This window comes from Carassius carassius, chromosome 6, assembly GCF_963082965.1.
Source record: "Carassius carassius chromosome 6, fCarCar2.1, whole genome shotgun sequence".
Classification (NCBI taxonomy): domain Eukaryota; kingdom Metazoa; phylum Chordata; class Actinopteri; order Cypriniformes; family Cyprinidae; genus Carassius; species Carassius carassius.
In genome coordinates this window covers 22,849,442-22,867,092 of record NC_081760.1, presented here as the reverse complement: position 1 = coordinate 22,867,092, position 17,651 = coordinate 22,849,442, and the positions used below count along the sequence as shown (strand labels likewise).

The following is a 17,651-nucleotide window of genomic DNA, read 5'->3' as shown; positions in this document are numbered from 1 at the left end:
ATATTTGATGAATAAAAGGTTAAAAAGAACTGCATTTATTCAAAATAAAAAAAAAATCGTAATAATATATATTCTAATAATATATTTTCTTTACTATCACTTTTTATCAATTTAACACATCCTTGCTGAATAAAAGTTTGATTTTAATTAAAAAGAAGAAAGAAAAAAATTACTTACCCCAAATTACTGACCAGTAGTGTATATTGTTATTACGAAATATTTATATTTTAAAAACATAGCTTTATTTTTTTTTTTTTTTACTTTTTATTCATCAAAGTATTCTAAAAAAGTATCACATGTTCTGAATAAATATTAAGCAGCAGAACTGTTTCCAACTTTGATAATGAATCATCATATTAGAATAATTTCTAAAGGATCATGTGATAATGATCCTAAAAATTCAGCTTTGCATCACAGAAATAAATGATAATTTAAAGTATAATACATTTAAAAACAATTATTTTAAATTGTAATAATATATCACAATATTACATTTTTTTCTGTATTTTTGATCAAATAAATGCAGGCTTGATGAGCAGAAGAAACCTCTTTCAAAAACATTAAAAATAGTAATGTTTCCAAAATTTTGGTCTGTACTGTATACATATATGTAATAAACAAGTTTCACTTTTTAATGGAATTAGTTAAATAAATCAACTTTTTGATGATATTCTAATTATATGACCAGGACCTGTGTGTGTGTGTGTGTGTGTGTATATATATAAAATTAGAATGCAATTACACTACATATAGTTTGAGAGGTTCATTGTGCGTGCTGTTTGATTTTGTTTGTTTGTATTCTGCTTCATTTACATGCCACTTTCTGTGTCTTTGTAAATGTGTGTCCTGTGTATTGTATTGTCTGTATCAGAGCCCTCTTTGCATGTCTCACCTCATATATCCCATGCTTGAATACTGAGTCAGCACTGGATCCTCCCAAACCAACACCCCTGTCTGTTCACCCCTCTGTCACTACCCTCCAGCCTGTGGAAGAGAGACCCGCCTCCTTACTTCCTATCCCCACCCTATGTCCACCAGAGAGGTGGTTAGGGTGGGAGATGATGGGGAAAGTGCAACTGGACAGTCCTGCAGTACCTTGAATCCGTCAGAGGGCGCGGACACACGGCAACTCCTCCGAACCCCCAGGGGGCAGCAGAGGACATGGCTGCACTGTCAAAGTGTTCTGCTGTGTCATAATATACTGTAGACAGTTTGAACAACTAACCCGAAAATGTTGCTGTTTAATTAACACAGTTGTTTAGCAAAATTACACTTTTGAGGCTTTTAGTCATGTGTTCTCTTAAAAATGACCTATATGATAGTGTACTCCTAAAATTTATTCACATAACTCACTTAATACAGACATATACTTTGAAACTGTACAGTCTACTTTATGTCTTCTAAGGAAACAGATCAAAATACTGGTGTGATGTGGAGTGCCGCCCTTTTTTCAAGTAGCAAATCAAACTTTACAAAAGGAAATAAAACTGTGCTTGTCAAATGATTTTAAGGGGACTGATTTTAACTGGTGTTGACTAGACTTGACTACTGCGGCAGCCGTGGTTCAGGCTAATTATATTATATAGCAAAGCTTTTCATTTTATGCTCCATACTGGTTGGTGAAAAATAAATGAAATGAACAAAAACAGCTTTTTTTATTTTGTGCTAAGATTAGAATCAGTGATGTTGTTAGTAGACTGTGTTGTTAATACACCTCAAGAAAGAATTAAGCATTTTGAATATAGGTTTCAACAGTTAGTGTCTTATCTTTATATACTGTATCAACTAATTTGTCTCAACTGTTCATTTCTCTTTTACTTGCTTACAGTCATCAAGTCAGAGCCTCATCTGGCCGAAATATGCTGAAGAGCACAAGTGTTAGTGGTGACATCAACACAACAGAGCGAACGGACGGCAGCCAGTCTGACACTGCCCTGGGAACAGTCGGAACCGGAGCAAAAAAGCGTCGCTCCAGTCTCAATGCTCGATTCGTGGCTATCGTGGGAAACCGTCGCAGCCGAAGCACCTCACAGATCAGTCAAACAGGTTAGTGTCTGTAGCTACTCCTTCTGCTGATGTAACCAAGGCCAGCTGGGCATTATGTGTTATATTAAGCAATAATACCACAGTGAATTAAAAAAAATTCTCATCCTATTATATTATTCCCTGTTTAAATTATGTGAATTAAAAATGTGATTTTATCAAACACAATATTTAACGTAACATACATTTGTAAACTTGTTCTGACATTTCTTTTTATTGGTCTAACCTAATGTGGTCAGGCTGATTAAGTCACATAAAATCATTTTTTTAACACAGCATGTGCTCATTGAAACAATTTTTCCTCTACCTACATTTTTGTCTCCAAAAACATGCCTATACATATAATTCACTGCATTGTCCAGCTGAAATAAACACTAGTGTTAGTAAAACACCAATAACTATTCCTTTTAAAAAAAAAATAAAAAAATAAAAAACTAATTATGGGTCGGGGCAGATTATTGATTAAATAAGACTTATTTTCCCAATACAATGTTATGACCTCACACCATTTTTAACATTATGCATGATTTGTAATCTAATAGATTTTCAGAAAATCAACACGAGATGTATGGCTTTTCAGATGTAGTAAACTTAGCAATCAACTGGTAGCAATCAGGGAGGAGAAACACATCATGATAAAAGAGCTCGAAGACTTATAGAAGCCAGTTATAATGGGATGGTTGCCTTAGCAAATGTGTTTTCATCCACATTTACTTTTGATAACGTTAAGAGCATTAACCTTTTAGTGCCAATCACAGGAAAACATACAGTACACGTTATAACAACATCATTTATTTTTTTTCTTTTGCCACATTCACATTCTTCTGTTTTGGGAAAAAAAAGTGCTTTATCACCTTTTTATTGCACATTACAGGCTGAAAGTGTTGTGAAATGTGCAAGAAGCGATGTAATATCATTTGCAGAAATGACAGGATAGGCACATTTTGTCCAATGGTCCTTGGAAACCAGTCCTTATAAATGTTTTCAAGATTTCTATTTTTAGTATTTTTGCTAGACAACACAAGAGGGCACTCTGTGTTTATGGCACAGCATTTTAATTCTACCTTTTCTGTTTCACTTATGCTGAATTCAGAACTGCGTACTAGCATACTACTCCTACTATTTCTGCCATATAACAATACTGTGAACAAATTAAGAGTAGTATGAGAGTGTGTGGTTCCGAATTCAGCATTTGTCTTGAGTAATAGCTTGCTATGAGTTCAAGTTTATGCTTTAGCTACGGTTTGTCCTCATCAAACATGAACAGCATCTTTTCAAAAGGGCACCTGTGGCCATTTTAGTGCTTTCAGATGTCAGGACTGACTCTGTATTGTTTGGTATAATAAGATTTTTCATCAGGCGACTTTTCTCACTGCCACAGAGCTTGTTCCTTTTGAAAAAGTCTTGAAAGCACATTAGAGGAGTCTAAGAGCTCCAGGGGAACTGAATTTTGTTCTCTCTGTTTTATGTAAGCAGACAAAAAGGAATTCAAGATGAGGAGACATGCCCTTGTTTTTAAGAGAGATAAAGTGGGGTGGTTAATGCACTCATTCGGTTAGCGTCCATCTCGGTGGGAGCTACAAGCAGAGTCAAATTATTTTGCTGTGTGCTTTAAACATCAAAAAGGATAGTCTGCAGCTTGACCAGTACTGTTAAGGGAGGACATTAATCCAATTCTTTAAAACTTTATCACAGAAAATCATGTGAGAGAGAGATCCTGATTTCTCTTGTTTTTTGTTTTCTCTCTAAAATGGATGATACAAAGTACTCTTAAAAGTCTCTTTTCCTGATTGTTTGTGAAATGTGTTCATCTTCAGAGGCATCCAATAAGAAGTCAAAGGGCAGTCAAGGGACGATCCAGCGCAGTCAGGAGACGGGAATGGCTGTGGAATTACAGAGGAATATGAGTCGTCAACCCAGCCGTGAGTCCAACAACGGAAGCATGAACAGCCACAACTCAGAGGGCAGGTCAGTTTCCTTCTGCTTCATTAGTAATCACATTTGGCGTACTTTTAAATATATGCAGGAATTTTAAATATATTCCTTCGATGAGAAAAATATGATTATTTATTTATTTATTTATTTTGTATATTGCACTGCATCGGTGATGCACTTTTCCAAAAATCTGTTGCATATTCTCTAAAAAAAAAAAACATGGAAAAATGTGTTCTTGTTATAATTTCATACCAGTAGCCAGTTCTTGTAATGTACATGTCTATCCTAAAATCATTTGGAGCAATTTCCTGTTTCTGTATTTACAGGATCCAACATAATTTTACATTTTCATATTTTTTTCCTGTTACAAAATTGCTCGTCTTAAACCAAGATTATTTTTGTCTAGAAATAGCTCAGAGTCCTGAAGTGTTGTTCCTGTTACCCTGACAACCATCAGTCAAGAATTGCCATTATGCATCAAAAAATAAAAATAAAAAGATAAAGAAAAGAAAGTGTATGATCTGTTCAGATTTTAAATGTCATGTAGTGTATTCCAGCCTTAAGTTTCTTAATGAAATACTGTAAGTCAGAAAAAATAACACCTGCAGTATTTCATATCAATGTTTGTCTTGGTCAGTCCAATCTTCCCAGCAGTTCGAGTCGAGACTCAGTTCAGTGACTTCCTGGATGGACTGGGCCCTGCTCAATTAGTTGGTCGACAAACCCTTGCCACACCAGCAATTGGTAAGATTTGTTTCTATGTGAAGTCCCTTGTAGCATACTATCCTTATCCCATTTGCTGTAAGTTGTTTACACATTTTAATTCATTATACATAATCATATATGCTATTGATTGTTATTAATTGTATTAATTTAATTAATTGATTGCATATATAAATATTAGTTGAGAAAAGGCACCAGTGTAATTTCAGTCATTATTTAATTGAGGTAGACGAATAGAAAGAATTAAGAATTTAGTTCTGATGTATTATTATTTCTGTACTTGTAATTATACTAAACACCTCAAATTTACAGCCCCTAATTCATTTACATAGTTCAGTACAAAATAAATAAAAAAATCTTCTTCTGGAAACCGCAGTATGTCAATAATTTTTTTTTTTTTTTTTTTTTTTTTTTTTTTGCATGAACCATTTGAGTAAATCCATTAAGCAAATGTACCATTTAAATAAAATTTATATTTTTAGTATATATATATATATATATATATATATATATATTTTAGTTGGTTTTACTTGCGTATTCTTTGATGTCCAGGTGACATTCAGATTGGCATGGTGAATAAGAAAGGCCAGCTGGAGGTGGAGGTGATAAGAGCACGAGGTCTCATCCAAAAACCAGGGTCCAAATCACTCCCCGGTGAGTCACTTCTGCTCTATTCTGAACTCGCTGCATGTGATTCAAGCTCCATATGTATCATATTACTCAGCCACCATATTAACTGCATACAAAAAGCAGTCTGATTTATCAGAGCTAGTCTACTGACTAATGCCTGTATACATGGTTAATATCTGCCTAATTTGATTCATTTTTTTTTATATAGCTCCATATGTCAAAATCTATCTTCTACACAACGGGGCATATGTAGCTAAGAAGAAGACAAAAATTGCACGCAAGACACTCGACCCGCTGTACCAGCAAACGCTGCAGTTTGAAGAAAGTCCACAGGGTAAAGTGTTACAAGTGAGTCATGTGGTTTATTAGTCTTTTTTCAACATATAGTCTCAATCCAGTCAATGAGGCAGCTGCATGAGACTTAGTGAGAAAATGTCATTGAAGGGCTGCGTGTCTAGTTTAAACGGATCACATTTGTGAGATTAGATATTATTAACTTTGATTATGTGACTTGAGAAGGCCATCCACTGATGAATCTGTTGATTTTCATCCTATTAGGTAATTGTCTGGGGAGATTATGGGCGAATGGACCACAAATCCTTCATGGGAGTCGCACAAATCCTACTAGAGGAGCTGGACCTCTCCAGCAATGTGATTGGCTGGTACAAACTTTTCCCGCCTTCTTCTCTAGTCGACCCAACTCTTGCCTCTCTGACTCGACGTGCTTCTCAGACATCCCTGGACAGTTCGCCGGCACCTGCGGGGGTTCGATCATAGTGGACTAATAATATAAAGCACAATCTGAGAGACAACGGGACAACAATAAGAGCCAGGCAGGAAATGCGATGAAATAACACAAAGTGTTGTTAAAATCTGACAATCACTTCTGTGACATTGTTTTTGTTTTCCTCTTTGTGGGTAGCCCGTATTCTGGCAAATTTGTTTGTCCTAAACGAAATCGTTTGTTTCTCTCACTGTTTGTTGCGTGAGACTTAGGACTGTCTACACTAAAGCATGTGGGAAGCACCGCTTTAGGGCGACATAGAACGCAGGGTGATATTCAGTCAAGTCTTCATTGAAATCTACATTAGCTGGGTTTTAACAGAGCATCAGAATGTATCAACCCAAAAACAAAGGTGACCTCTGACCAAGGGATTGTGGGGCCTCAGTCGAGGCCCTGTCTAAACCCTGTTTTTTAATGATAGTGAAAGGTCAGGAGCTTGAAAGACATAGGGCGTCCCCTGGGGAGGTTGTCTGGAAGGGCAGGGCCTTTCTTGGTGCCTAAACCTGGAGGACACAAAGCCATGGTCCTTTTCCTCCAAAATGTTCCTCTGTTCTCAAAGTTTGTGACAGCAAACGGAGGCCGCTCTCGTCTAGAATTTGTTTTTTATTTAGCTTATTTTTTTTTTTACTCCTCTGGCAAGTTTTACGATAAACAAGAGGTTTGTGTTGTCCAGTGTACTGTGAAAAAGACAGGAAAAGCTAAAAAAAAGTAATCGAAGACAACGTATCCAGAGAAATACACATTCTTTGCACATTTTCATTTACTTTTATTAACTGAAACGTTTACATTATCCTACAGTAGGTTGCAATACATCATCTTATTCAGTGAATTGAATTCGATTTTGAGATATTTGCACTTATCATTAAATGCTATTAACAAGTATATATTTAGTTAATGAAAAACACCATGTTCCAAGATAAACTTATTTGTGTACTTGTACATTTTCCAATTTAGGGTCTTTGGTAAAGGAAATCTATACAATGATGTTTTCATCCGTCGAGTAGATCTTGATACATAGAGTTTTTCAGACACTAAACTAACTTTTTAACTCCGTTTGATGGTAAGTGTTTGTGTAGATGCATATTTCTCTTTTTAGTATAGCAAAAGCCACTTTCAACTTGTACTGTACCACTCTGAGGTCAAATGATCGACCCAAGCCCTTGCACATGTCTTTATTTAGAATTAAAAATGCAGACACAAAAGCTTGATTTTTAAATAAAAAAACAATCTGATTAAAATATATATATTTAAAATAAAACAAGCCAACTAGCTTGTAAATTTTATTTCCACTTTTTGTACTTTATAGAAAACAGAGAAAAGAGTCATGCAAATTCCTCTTGTGTGTCTCTGTAAATGTTGAAGTGACCAATTGGATTTTTCCATCACGAGCATAAACACCAATCATCATCATCGGGCCACTGGCCCCTCCCTCCAGTGCGGAGGAGCAGCATGACTCAGATCAGTCCCAGCTGCATGCACACTTTTGTAAAACAGACTACACAAATGTTAAAAAGTAACAGAAATAGATATGTGTTAGTTCAACATACTGTAGGCCAGCTTGTATGTTGCATGTACCTGTACAGTTTGCTTGTACTTGAATATAAGAGATAAACCAAGGAAAAAAAGAAGCCTTTTGCTTTCACTCAAACGTTTCAGATCAGCTAAAGACTAGTTCATTTCCTCCATCCGGTGCTGAATGTTGGAATAATTTTTTTCTTTTTTCAGGTTTTTGATTATTCCTTTTTTATCTTTTATATCCCTTAGGGGAAAATGTGCTGTACTGTAACACTGAACAAAAACTAACTTTACTGTATCATATTTTACCTCAACACCACTGAAAATAACCTAGAAAATGTGTATACATCCCATCAAGTTATTCAAGAGTATACCAAGATCAAAACAGGAAATGTCAAAAATATATCATACATACATAACAATATACATGGTAAATATAAATGTAGATGCACAGAGATGTATTAGCGCATGTGTTGTAAAAATGAGATGACCATGTGGTTAAGCCATATTTGCAAAGGGGCCAAGGCTTAATTTTGAGAACAAACATCCCAATATAATGGACCGCTGAGCGGACATCTTTCTTATCATATGGGTCCAAATCTAGAGCTCTCTCTGTCACTTTTAGAGGGCTGAACCACCCTACTCAAAAGCTGTAGCCAGATCGTCATTTTCTCTGTGTTTTCAAGCCAAATTCTTCACTGCTATCAGACATTTTGGATTGTTTTTTTTTTGTTTTCATGAGAGACAGGTGTTTATTTTACTTGATCATTATTCTTGGGTAGAGGGGGAAAACAATGCTGACTGTTTACAACTTCTAGTATGTAATCCACTGAGATTATGAAAAAGAAAAAGTATTCACTGCAACATTTCTGTTTGTATACAGGTGTGGCTCATATGATGTGCAAGTTTTATATGTATATGAAAAAAAAAAATCATTTTTATTATTTCCATAATAATAAAAAAAAAGTGTGTGAAAGGAATTTAAACCCGATGTTTGTTCTTTTCTTATAATTGAAACGATTTATTCATCAACAGTGATTAGACAAACAAACGTTAAGTTTATATATTCCTCCAGATGTTAAAAACACAAGATTAGAGTTTGAAAATAAATAAATATAATAAATAAGTAAATTACAGAGAAAGTATAGTTTCATCCAACTTACAGCATGTATTATGGGAAGCTAATGTATATAGGAGACTGGCTAGTTGTTTCGCATTTTGCTCAATATTGGGAATCTGTCAGTGCTGCTGCTGCTACTGTGACGGAGCGAGGAGACGTAGGGGAATTCGTGAAGTTAGTCTTTATTTACACCAGAGCAAAGCAAACAATACCAGACACTCAACATGGAAACACACAGGGCTTAAATTATGGGATTCGTCAAAGAAATAAACAAGACACACAGAATCTGCCATTCATTTTTATGATTTACCTTATTTTGCAATCTGGAATGTAAACGTGTACACACAAATAACTAGAAGAAGAACATGGCAGTGAAAGGTTCAACTTTCCTCTACAAACCAACCAGTCTGTTTATAATTATGACAATACATAAAATATTATATTAAGAATTAACAGTTAATATCAAGAAGCATATAAAGGTTTTTTTTTTTTTTTTTTAGAATTTAAATTGCATCACAGGTGTCATTCATGGGTGGGACATGTCCCAGTCGGTTCAGTTGAAAAATAGAAAAATAGTTTGACAAGGACATGCAGGCCTTAGCCATCATTCTTCATGGTTTAATTCATATATGTAACACAAAACAGTATATCACATATCATGATATATAATGATTATAAAATAATATGGCGTCAATTTTTCTCCAAATGATGGGAGAAAACTTTGGCCAACAAATGTTGTAATACATTGTTTTAGTTTCTAACATTTAAACAAATGTTATAACTTGGACCCATATAAATGTGGATAGCCATATTGGAATTATTCTGGAATAAACAATTCATTAAAAAAAATGCTCTAATCAGTTTGAATTAGGTATTTGAACACAACAAAGCCACTGCTGGGAACTTTTGGGGCACTTTTGACTCAAAGCTTTATAGTTACTGAAATATATTTATATATTTGTGACAACTTAGGTTTACTCTATTGCCATATCAATGCTGACTAAATATTGCCGTGCGAGTTATCCTTACAGTCACCAGCAGAGGGCAGACGTTTGTTAGAATATTCTTCAGAGAATCGGCTCGTGTAACTGCACAGTGGAGAGTCATGAACTCAACACTCTCAGCAACCTGACAGGTTGACGTAACCCTGCGGTAGTAATAATAATAATAATAATAATAATAATAATAATAATAATAATAATGCAATTGTAGATAATTCGGGATGCGTTCGTTTTAAACCGTACATTTTAGGGTTAATTGATAGCAAGAACTAGCCTTTCTTTTGAATCATTCTAAAACAAAGAACCGTATGTCCAAGTCAGGAATACAGTAGCCAAACTTATGTAGTCTACTTACCATCAAAAACAATCAACAAACTCCACCTTAAGCAAAATTTACTAAATGCAATTCACTTAACCTATATTGTCTCTGTAGTCTATGCAACATGATTGCATGCCCAATTGCCTCGCGAGCTCACGTCACAGCAATTAGCCTGATACGTGTCCCTGAGTTCAGCCAGTGACCCCAGTGCTCCACTCATGACTGATGGCAAGTGATGGGGCGAGTTGCAGCAACAGAGGTCATGGAATACAGAAGAGGCTTCCATTGTGGGCTTTACTGGACCCTCTCGTTAACACCAGTCCTGTAGCACGCAGATGGTGAAGAGTATATTTTCTAATCTTAGCCCTTGATGAGCCAAAATGAATGTGAGTCTGAGGGTAATTATTCCGCTAATGTAGACGATTGGAACTCAGTCGCATGCTGTTTGCATAAATGCTGGTTTCTTAGTCATTGGATATAAGGTTGAAAAGCAAATGGAATGCAGCCCATGATGAGTCACGTGTTTTTAATATATATAATATATATATATACATATATATATATATATATACATACACACACTTACCTAAAGGATTATTAGGAACACCTGTTCAATTTCTCATTAATGCAATTATCTAATCAACCAATCACATGGCAGATGCTTCAATGCATTTAGGGGTGTGGTCCTGGTCAAGACAATCTCCTGAACTCCAAACTGAATATCAGAATGGAAAAAAAAAGGTGATTTAAGCAATTTTGAGCATGGCATGGTTGTTGGTGCCAGACGGGCCGGTCTGAGTATTTCACAATCTGCTCAGTTACTGGGATTTTCACGCACAACCATTTCTAGGGTTTACAAAGAATGGTGTGAAAAGGGAAAAACATCCAGTATGTGGCAGTCCTGTGGGCGAAAATGCCTTCTTGATGCTAGGGGTCAGAGGAGAATGGGCCGACTGATTCAAGCTGTAGAAGAGCAACTTTGACTGAAATAACCACTCGTTACAACCGAGGTATGCAGCAAAGCATTTGTGAAGCCACAACACGCACAACCTTTATATATATATAAAGTGATGTGACATTTAGCCAAGTATGGTGACCCATACACAGAATTTGTGCTCTGCATTTAACCCATCCAAAGTGCACACACAGCAGTGATCACACACCCGGAGCAGTGTATATACAGTATATATATACATGTGTGTGTGTGTATGCATATATATGTATAATTAATATATATGCATAATTACTCCAGTCACACAAATTCTGATATTCTGATTTGCTGCTCAAAAAAAAAGAAATTTGAGAGGTTAAAGCTTGACTAGTACACTCCTCTTAATTCAAACCGGAATTATTATTATTATTTATGTATTACGCAATGATTCCTGAAAGGAAGCCTTGGGTTGTGTCACTGGGGAACTGCACTCTATCCGTTTAACTTTAGGAACTATGATTTCAAGAACGAGTTGTTATGCAAATAAACATGTAAACACGTGCATGAGCCCAGAACCGTCAGTTTACCAGTCGGGGAAACGACAAAGAAAAGGACACAGAACTTGACTACGTCATTATTTACTGAATTATTACTAGAAATGTGAGACTACCGCAGACAAACGTCGGAGAAGATAACGGGTGACTGGGACCATTTGATATGACGGAAACGCATTATATGTGCTCCAGCATGAGCACGCAGCACGCAGTTGCTTTTCTGTGCGTAGTAACGCCAGGCGTGCGAGTGGAGCGACATCAAAAGCGCGCGCTGGAGTAACACGAGCTGTTCAAGTACGACTCAGCCGCAGTCAGATAAAGTCAATTTGACGGGCTCTTCTCGTGGGTCAGCGCCAGCAGTGCTTTCATACACCACCCATTTACTGAAGTGTGTCCACACCAGGAGTGAAGAAAGTGGCGTCCAGAGGTAGATTGTTTATTTTGAGTCTTTTTAACATTTCGCGTTGGTAATTTCTTGATTCTACCGTCGCATCTTTCAGAGATATAACAGTACGCATGCCACGCGTGTTTGGGTCCGCGTTGGTGATGCCATGCCCCGCAACCACAGCGGAGATGAGGCCGGATCTGGCCTCTGGATGAACACCTCTCCGGGGCACCACGCCGAAAGTTACGGATTGTATAATGTGGAATGTGGTAATAGGATGAAGAACAATTGCTCACGGCCAGAGGACGGACTGTTGTCCGCATCTCATGCCGGCACAGGTGCGTCGGGCACGGAAAGAGACCAGGGGAAACAGGGCGCTCGGCTGAGTCTGCTCGGGAAGCCTCTGGTGTACGGCGCGCAAAGCGGCCGGAGAAACGCGCGCTACCGGAGGATTCAGAACTACCTATACAACGTGCTGGAGAGACCAAGAGCCTGGGCTTTTATCTACCATGCCTTTGTGTAAGTGCCTCGTTTATACATTGACAGCGTGCTTATGTGATAATGAAAGCGTTGTTCAGTTTCTCAAAGTTTTTCCAGCTGGAAAACGTGTCCCTGCTGCTTTGAAGCTTTTCCCGTGTCGCCACGTATAAATGGTAACATTCCTGATGTGGAATATTGCCGCTTAAATCAATGTATAAAACCCTATGTATCTTTAACCTAAATCCAAAATCTAAATAACTAAATTTGGAATTAAATCGCAAATAATATTATTTTAGGATGACTGTGATTGATTTGCGTCTTTAGTTCACTATTCTAAGAGTAATGATTACAGCAGAGCGTTCATCTGACAGAGTATACTCCAAACATCACAGCATCAAGAGGCTCGTCTTGTTCTTTTGGGATTGGGTCTTGAATTTTCAGTCAATGCAGGAATTGTTGAGGAGTGAAAGAAACTGACATGCTAAATATTCAATCAGAATAGGTATGATAGTTTGAATAGTATGTGCTCTCAGGATGGGGAAGCCCCAAAAGACCTCAGGAGTTTCTCATTTGTCTTAAACTGTGAACATGAACATGAGAAATGATTTTTCTTTTATTTTGTGATGTCGCTCCAAACCCATGACTGACTTCCATTACTGTAAAACAAAGGGAAATTCTTGCATTATGTCCTGGTCGCTTTATTTCCACTCACTTACAATGATGATAAAAGGGGTCCTGTTTGTTATATTCCAAGTCTCCGTTCATGAAGCAGGCCGATTTAGTACACAAGTTTAATTTAATGTCTTCCACCGTGAGGGGGGAGATATTAGGTGCATAATAATATAAAACATTTTGCACCATTCCTCACTCAGATCTTTCAGGTGTTACTTCAGAAGACTTGAATAGATGAGAAGAGACCCAGGCTAATCTTGGGTCCATGCATAGCCTGCTGAAAGACAAGGACAGGCTTCAACACCTGCACATGTTATCTAACACTGTCTTATTTTCATTCCTTCAATGCTTTGTTTATCTTTGCAGCTGCTTATACATTCTCCCATGAAATGGTCAATTTCACTTATAGACATGTATTGTTTGTCCTCAGACAATCCTTTTGTAAGGTTGAGGAGTTGAGACAGGTTATGTTTTCTCTGGTTTGGTGTTGCATGTTCCACAAGGATAGGGCAAGTCTCAAAACTATTAATTTATCACCAAGTGTTCCTTGCAAGCCCAAACACGGCGTTATAATGAGCATTATAAAGAAAAGTGTTTTTGTGTTATGTCTGTGAGAGAGATAAGCCTTTTGCCAAAAAAAGGTCATTACTGTTTGTGCTAAGGATTAATATATTGGTCTACATCATAAATATGTAGAGTATTATTAATTATTGTTAAACAGACATTCTATAATTATTATTATCATTAAGCTGATATTTTAGTATCTTATTATATTGTTTTCTTTCAGATCTATTACATGAATGGTTCACAAAAACAGCCGAAGTTGTAGTTTTCTAAAACCTTATTTTTGCCATGAGTTGGCTTTTTTCCCTACTTATTGTACAAAAACATCATTCTACCTATTAAGAAATGGTAAAGTATTGGTTGGGAGAGTGGAGGAAACTCAAAGAATAAAAAAATCATTTAAAATGATTTGCCAGTCTGGGGAGGATGACACCCCTCTGTACTGTCATGTAAGCATCTTATATACATTATAATTTGACTTTAAGGTGCATTTCAGAAGGTGCGATTTGTTTCATTGTAATACTATATTGTTGTTTTCATTTCACCTTGAATGGTAAAATTTAGAAGTCATTCTTGCTAACCTTTACGCAAGCTCTGTCACACAATTGCAGCTTTGGAGTTGAAAAATATTGCATCCACATGAAACCAAGCTTCCCAGCATTGTCAACTTCCACTTCCTTCTGCCCTGATGCTTTTCAGCAGATGCTGACCTCAAAGCCCCATAAAAGTGTGACACTTGAAGGTGATTGACAGCTGCTGGAGGAGAAAGAGTCAGCAGGCACATGAAGGGAAAGTGACACAGGCTACACATAGTGTGTACAAAATGGTGTTATTTCATTCCTTTTGAAAAAAACATTATTCTCCTTTTAATCATTTTTGGTTCCCTTTTATCTTTTTTGGTTCCTTTTTATGTGCATTATCTGATGTGCAGCGTTTTTCTGCATTTGGCTTGCCTTTTGAGTGGCACTAGGTATTTTCCCATTTGTTGGAGACCAAAAGACTTGACAAATGTTTTAGAGCCTGTTAACCTTCTTGGCTTTCACTGTTGCACTGCACTAGTGGATCTTTGGGACATTTCAGAATTTAAATTAAGTCACAGAGACACAGGATTGTGAGGCCTACCACTGTCATATCTGAAGTTTGTAGGAAGAATTGTCATTCTTCTTTTTTTGTCGCTGTAACATCTTACCATAGTCTTCCCCCACACACTCACACATATATATATACCACACATTTACTCCTAATCAGATAACTGCATCATCCATTTCTCTGCACAGCAGTTTACAAGGTAATTTTAACATGAAGACATACTTCACAATTGAAAGCGTCTTTAGTGGGTTCTTTTTTTCTGACATACAGGAAAGAGAGTACCAGACAGTAAAAACTCATAGTCAGTGCAAGAGCTGTGAGTAATAGAGAAAAGTTAGTGAGGTTAGTGAAAGACAAGGCATTCTGGTCATCAGACTTTAAGTTTCACACCGAACAGTGGTTGACTCCATTGACAGAACACATTTACAGACAGTTTAGAAGGTTTTAGGTTTTAGAAGACACTCTCTTTAATTTCTTTTAAACAGACGCATGCACCCATACACACTCATCTCACACATCATCAGAGACAGGAAACTGCCGGTTGTATTGTGAAACTGACTTCTGCTGCTTGAGAACTTGCAGAAGCAAGATTTAGATAAAAGTCAAACCGTATTTCTTCTTATGAGGAACTTCCTGTTAAGCAAACACAGTCACACTGAGATGCCTCTTTGTTTATAAAGATCATGTAAATGATAGATTAGTAAAAAAAGGTTTCTGGACTTTCTGTGTTCTCTGCTGGGCTGTACCCACTGTTGATTTATTAACCAGAATGAAACCCTCATGCATCTGAAGGTGTAGGTAGTATTTGAGCTGAGAAGAGGAACAGTCTGCATTATGGTAACAGGTACCTTCTAAACAGCTGAAGTTAGTTCAGATAATGCATCGTGCAAATATTGCTCTCTTTGTCAGTATGTTTCTGTCTATGGACATATACAAATATGAAATATAGGGGCAGATGAAGAATAGTGACTTCATTCAGGGGCTACTGAATTAGGTGTAATGTTGAGTATATTACTGACAGGTCAGTTTTAACCTGCCAACCAAACAAAAAAGAATAGTTTCAGTTCCATTGCTGAGTAAGGTAAAGGTAAAATATATATATATATATATATTACTTGAGAAAAAAGGGGTGTTTGCCTGTTTCATGACACTTGTAAACACAGTAAAATGGCCAATGAGTGTTGCCTAAAGCACGTTCAGTTTTCTGTTTTTATTTTTTATTTTTTTTACGTTGGCTGTTATATGTATTGTGGCAGTTTAGAACTGAAATGCCCAGTGAGTGCTGCTAAAAGGTTAACTGCATTAAAAAAAAAAAAAAAAATATATATATATATATATATATATATATATATATATATCCACCTTCCCTAACCTCACCAATAATGCTAACAAAGGCAAACGTGAGATAATAACATATTTGATAAAGCAACCAAGCCATTTTAGCGTGGTCCTCTAAATCTTTGAGCTCTTTTATCGGGATTCATGTTTTACTGGACTCATACCTGAGCGCTCCACATCACACCACATTGCTGTACCAGGTGAGCTACTGAGCAGGTTTACTATGTCAGAAAAGCAATGCATAAGGAACTTTTTGTAATTGTGTAATGCAGATGTCAAAATGTATACATTTACAAATCTTGTTCTATCGTAAAAGTGTTTTGGTTAAAACTTTACAATAATGGTCCATTAGTTAACGCTAGTTAATGTATTAACTAACATGAACAAACAATGAACAATACATTACAGAGTTTATTAATTCATTAGTTCATTGTTAGTTCATGTTAATTCACAGTGCATTAACTAATGTCAACAAGTAAAACTTTTAATTATAATAATGCATTAGTATACAGTATGTTGAAATTAACATTAGCTAACATAAGCTAAGATGAATAAATGTTGTAGAAGTAGGTCTATTTTTCATGCTTAGTTCATGTTAACTAATTAACTAAAGTTAACTAATGAACCTTAATGTAATGTGTTACCGTGTTTTGAGGTCATAACATATTATTGTTTAAGGAATCACATGATAATTATTTATTGAAGGTGCTATATGTAATTTTTTGATCATACTAAAGCAAATATTTGGGAAACATGCTAAGTTCACATACCCGTACTTGTTTCTCAGAGAAAAACAAGCTACAGCCAATTCCTCTGCTTTAAAATTGGAGTTCCTTGTCAGAATGTCTATTTTTGTTTTGAATTGTGTGATTCCACCCACTGAAGTTTACCCAATAGTATTTAGACTCCCCGGGATGCCCCCTGGCGGAAAACACTGCCGTTGCAGCCATGGAAACCAGCAAATGAACAAGTGTCAGAGATCGCAGATTCTACCTGACTTAAAAACCTTGAATCTAACTAAAAAACTCTATGACCAGAGAAACATAAAATACAGATAAATCAACTCATCAACTTACGGGGTCCGCCAGAGTCATGTCTGAGAAGAAGGGGGCCATGAGAAACAACATTCTCCAATATTTAGAATTTGGACTGCAGTACCCATTTCAACCGTTAGCCGTCAATAGTATATAATGCACCTTTAGCTGAAAATCTGCCACTGTAATCATACTTTATTTTTTTGTAAAAAGTGAATAAATGCTGTTAGCGTTTTACTGCCTCTAGTATTCCTTCCAGCTGGAAACGGCAGTGAATTGTATGTTTGCATTTAGGTGCGTTTTTGGAGTTTTGCAAAAATGTATGTAGAGGCAAACATTTTTTTCAGTGAGCATGTGGAAAAACAATATGGTTGTTGATGAACAAAAAGAGGACTAAAGGTCAGTATTTGTAATTCCACTTATATCTAATCAAAAATGTTCACGTGGAACAGGGTTTGTTTAGAAAAAATGTCTAATAGGCTTGGACCTCTTAGACATTTTTTGAACAAACCCTGTTCCACGTGATAATTGTTT

At 36.4% G+C, this 17,651-nt stretch overlaps 2 protein-coding genes across 16 annotated transcripts in view; both read left to right on the top strand.

The window, feature by feature from the left end:
* Positions 1 to 7,342, top strand: part of LOC132142509 (regulating synaptic membrane exocytosis protein 1-like) — a 93,510-nt gene extending 86,168 nt beyond the window's left edge. For 13 of the 14 annotated variants that reach the window (XM_059552432.1, XM_059552431.1, XM_059552434.1 and 10 more), the window contains 6 exons: positions 1,829 to 2,046; positions 3,861 to 4,011; positions 4,616 to 4,722; positions 5,254 to 5,355; positions 5,540 to 5,679; positions 5,890 to 7,342. In XM_059552432.1, coding sequence (XP_059408415.1) covers positions 1,829 to 2,046; positions 3,861 to 4,011; positions 4,616 to 4,722; positions 5,254 to 5,355; positions 5,540 to 5,679; positions 5,890 to 6,108 — 937 coding nt within the window. In that variant the 3' untranslated portion in view covers positions 6,109 to 7,342. Of the gene's footprint in view, positions 1 to 871; positions 1,278 to 1,828; positions 2,047 to 3,860; positions 4,012 to 4,615; positions 4,723 to 5,253; positions 5,356 to 5,539; positions 5,680 to 5,889 lie in introns of those variants that run through there. The other variant, XM_059552439.1, reaches the window with a different exon arrangement.
* Positions 7,343 to 11,560: 4,218 nt separating this feature from the next.
* LOC132142507 (potassium voltage-gated channel subfamily KQT member 5-like) overlaps positions 11,561 to 17,651 on the top strand; it is a 110,591-nt gene continuing 104,500 nt past the window's right edge. The window contains exons 1-2 of one of the 2 annotated variants that reach the window (XM_059552424.1): positions 11,563 to 11,982; positions 12,056 to 12,459. In XM_059552424.1, the coding sequence (XP_059408407.1) occupies positions 12,107 to 12,459 (353 nt within the window). In that variant the 5' untranslated portion in view covers positions 11,563 to 11,982; positions 12,056 to 12,106. Of the gene's footprint in view, positions 12,460 to 17,651 lie in introns of both variants that reach the window. The other variant, XM_059552425.1, reaches the window with a different exon arrangement.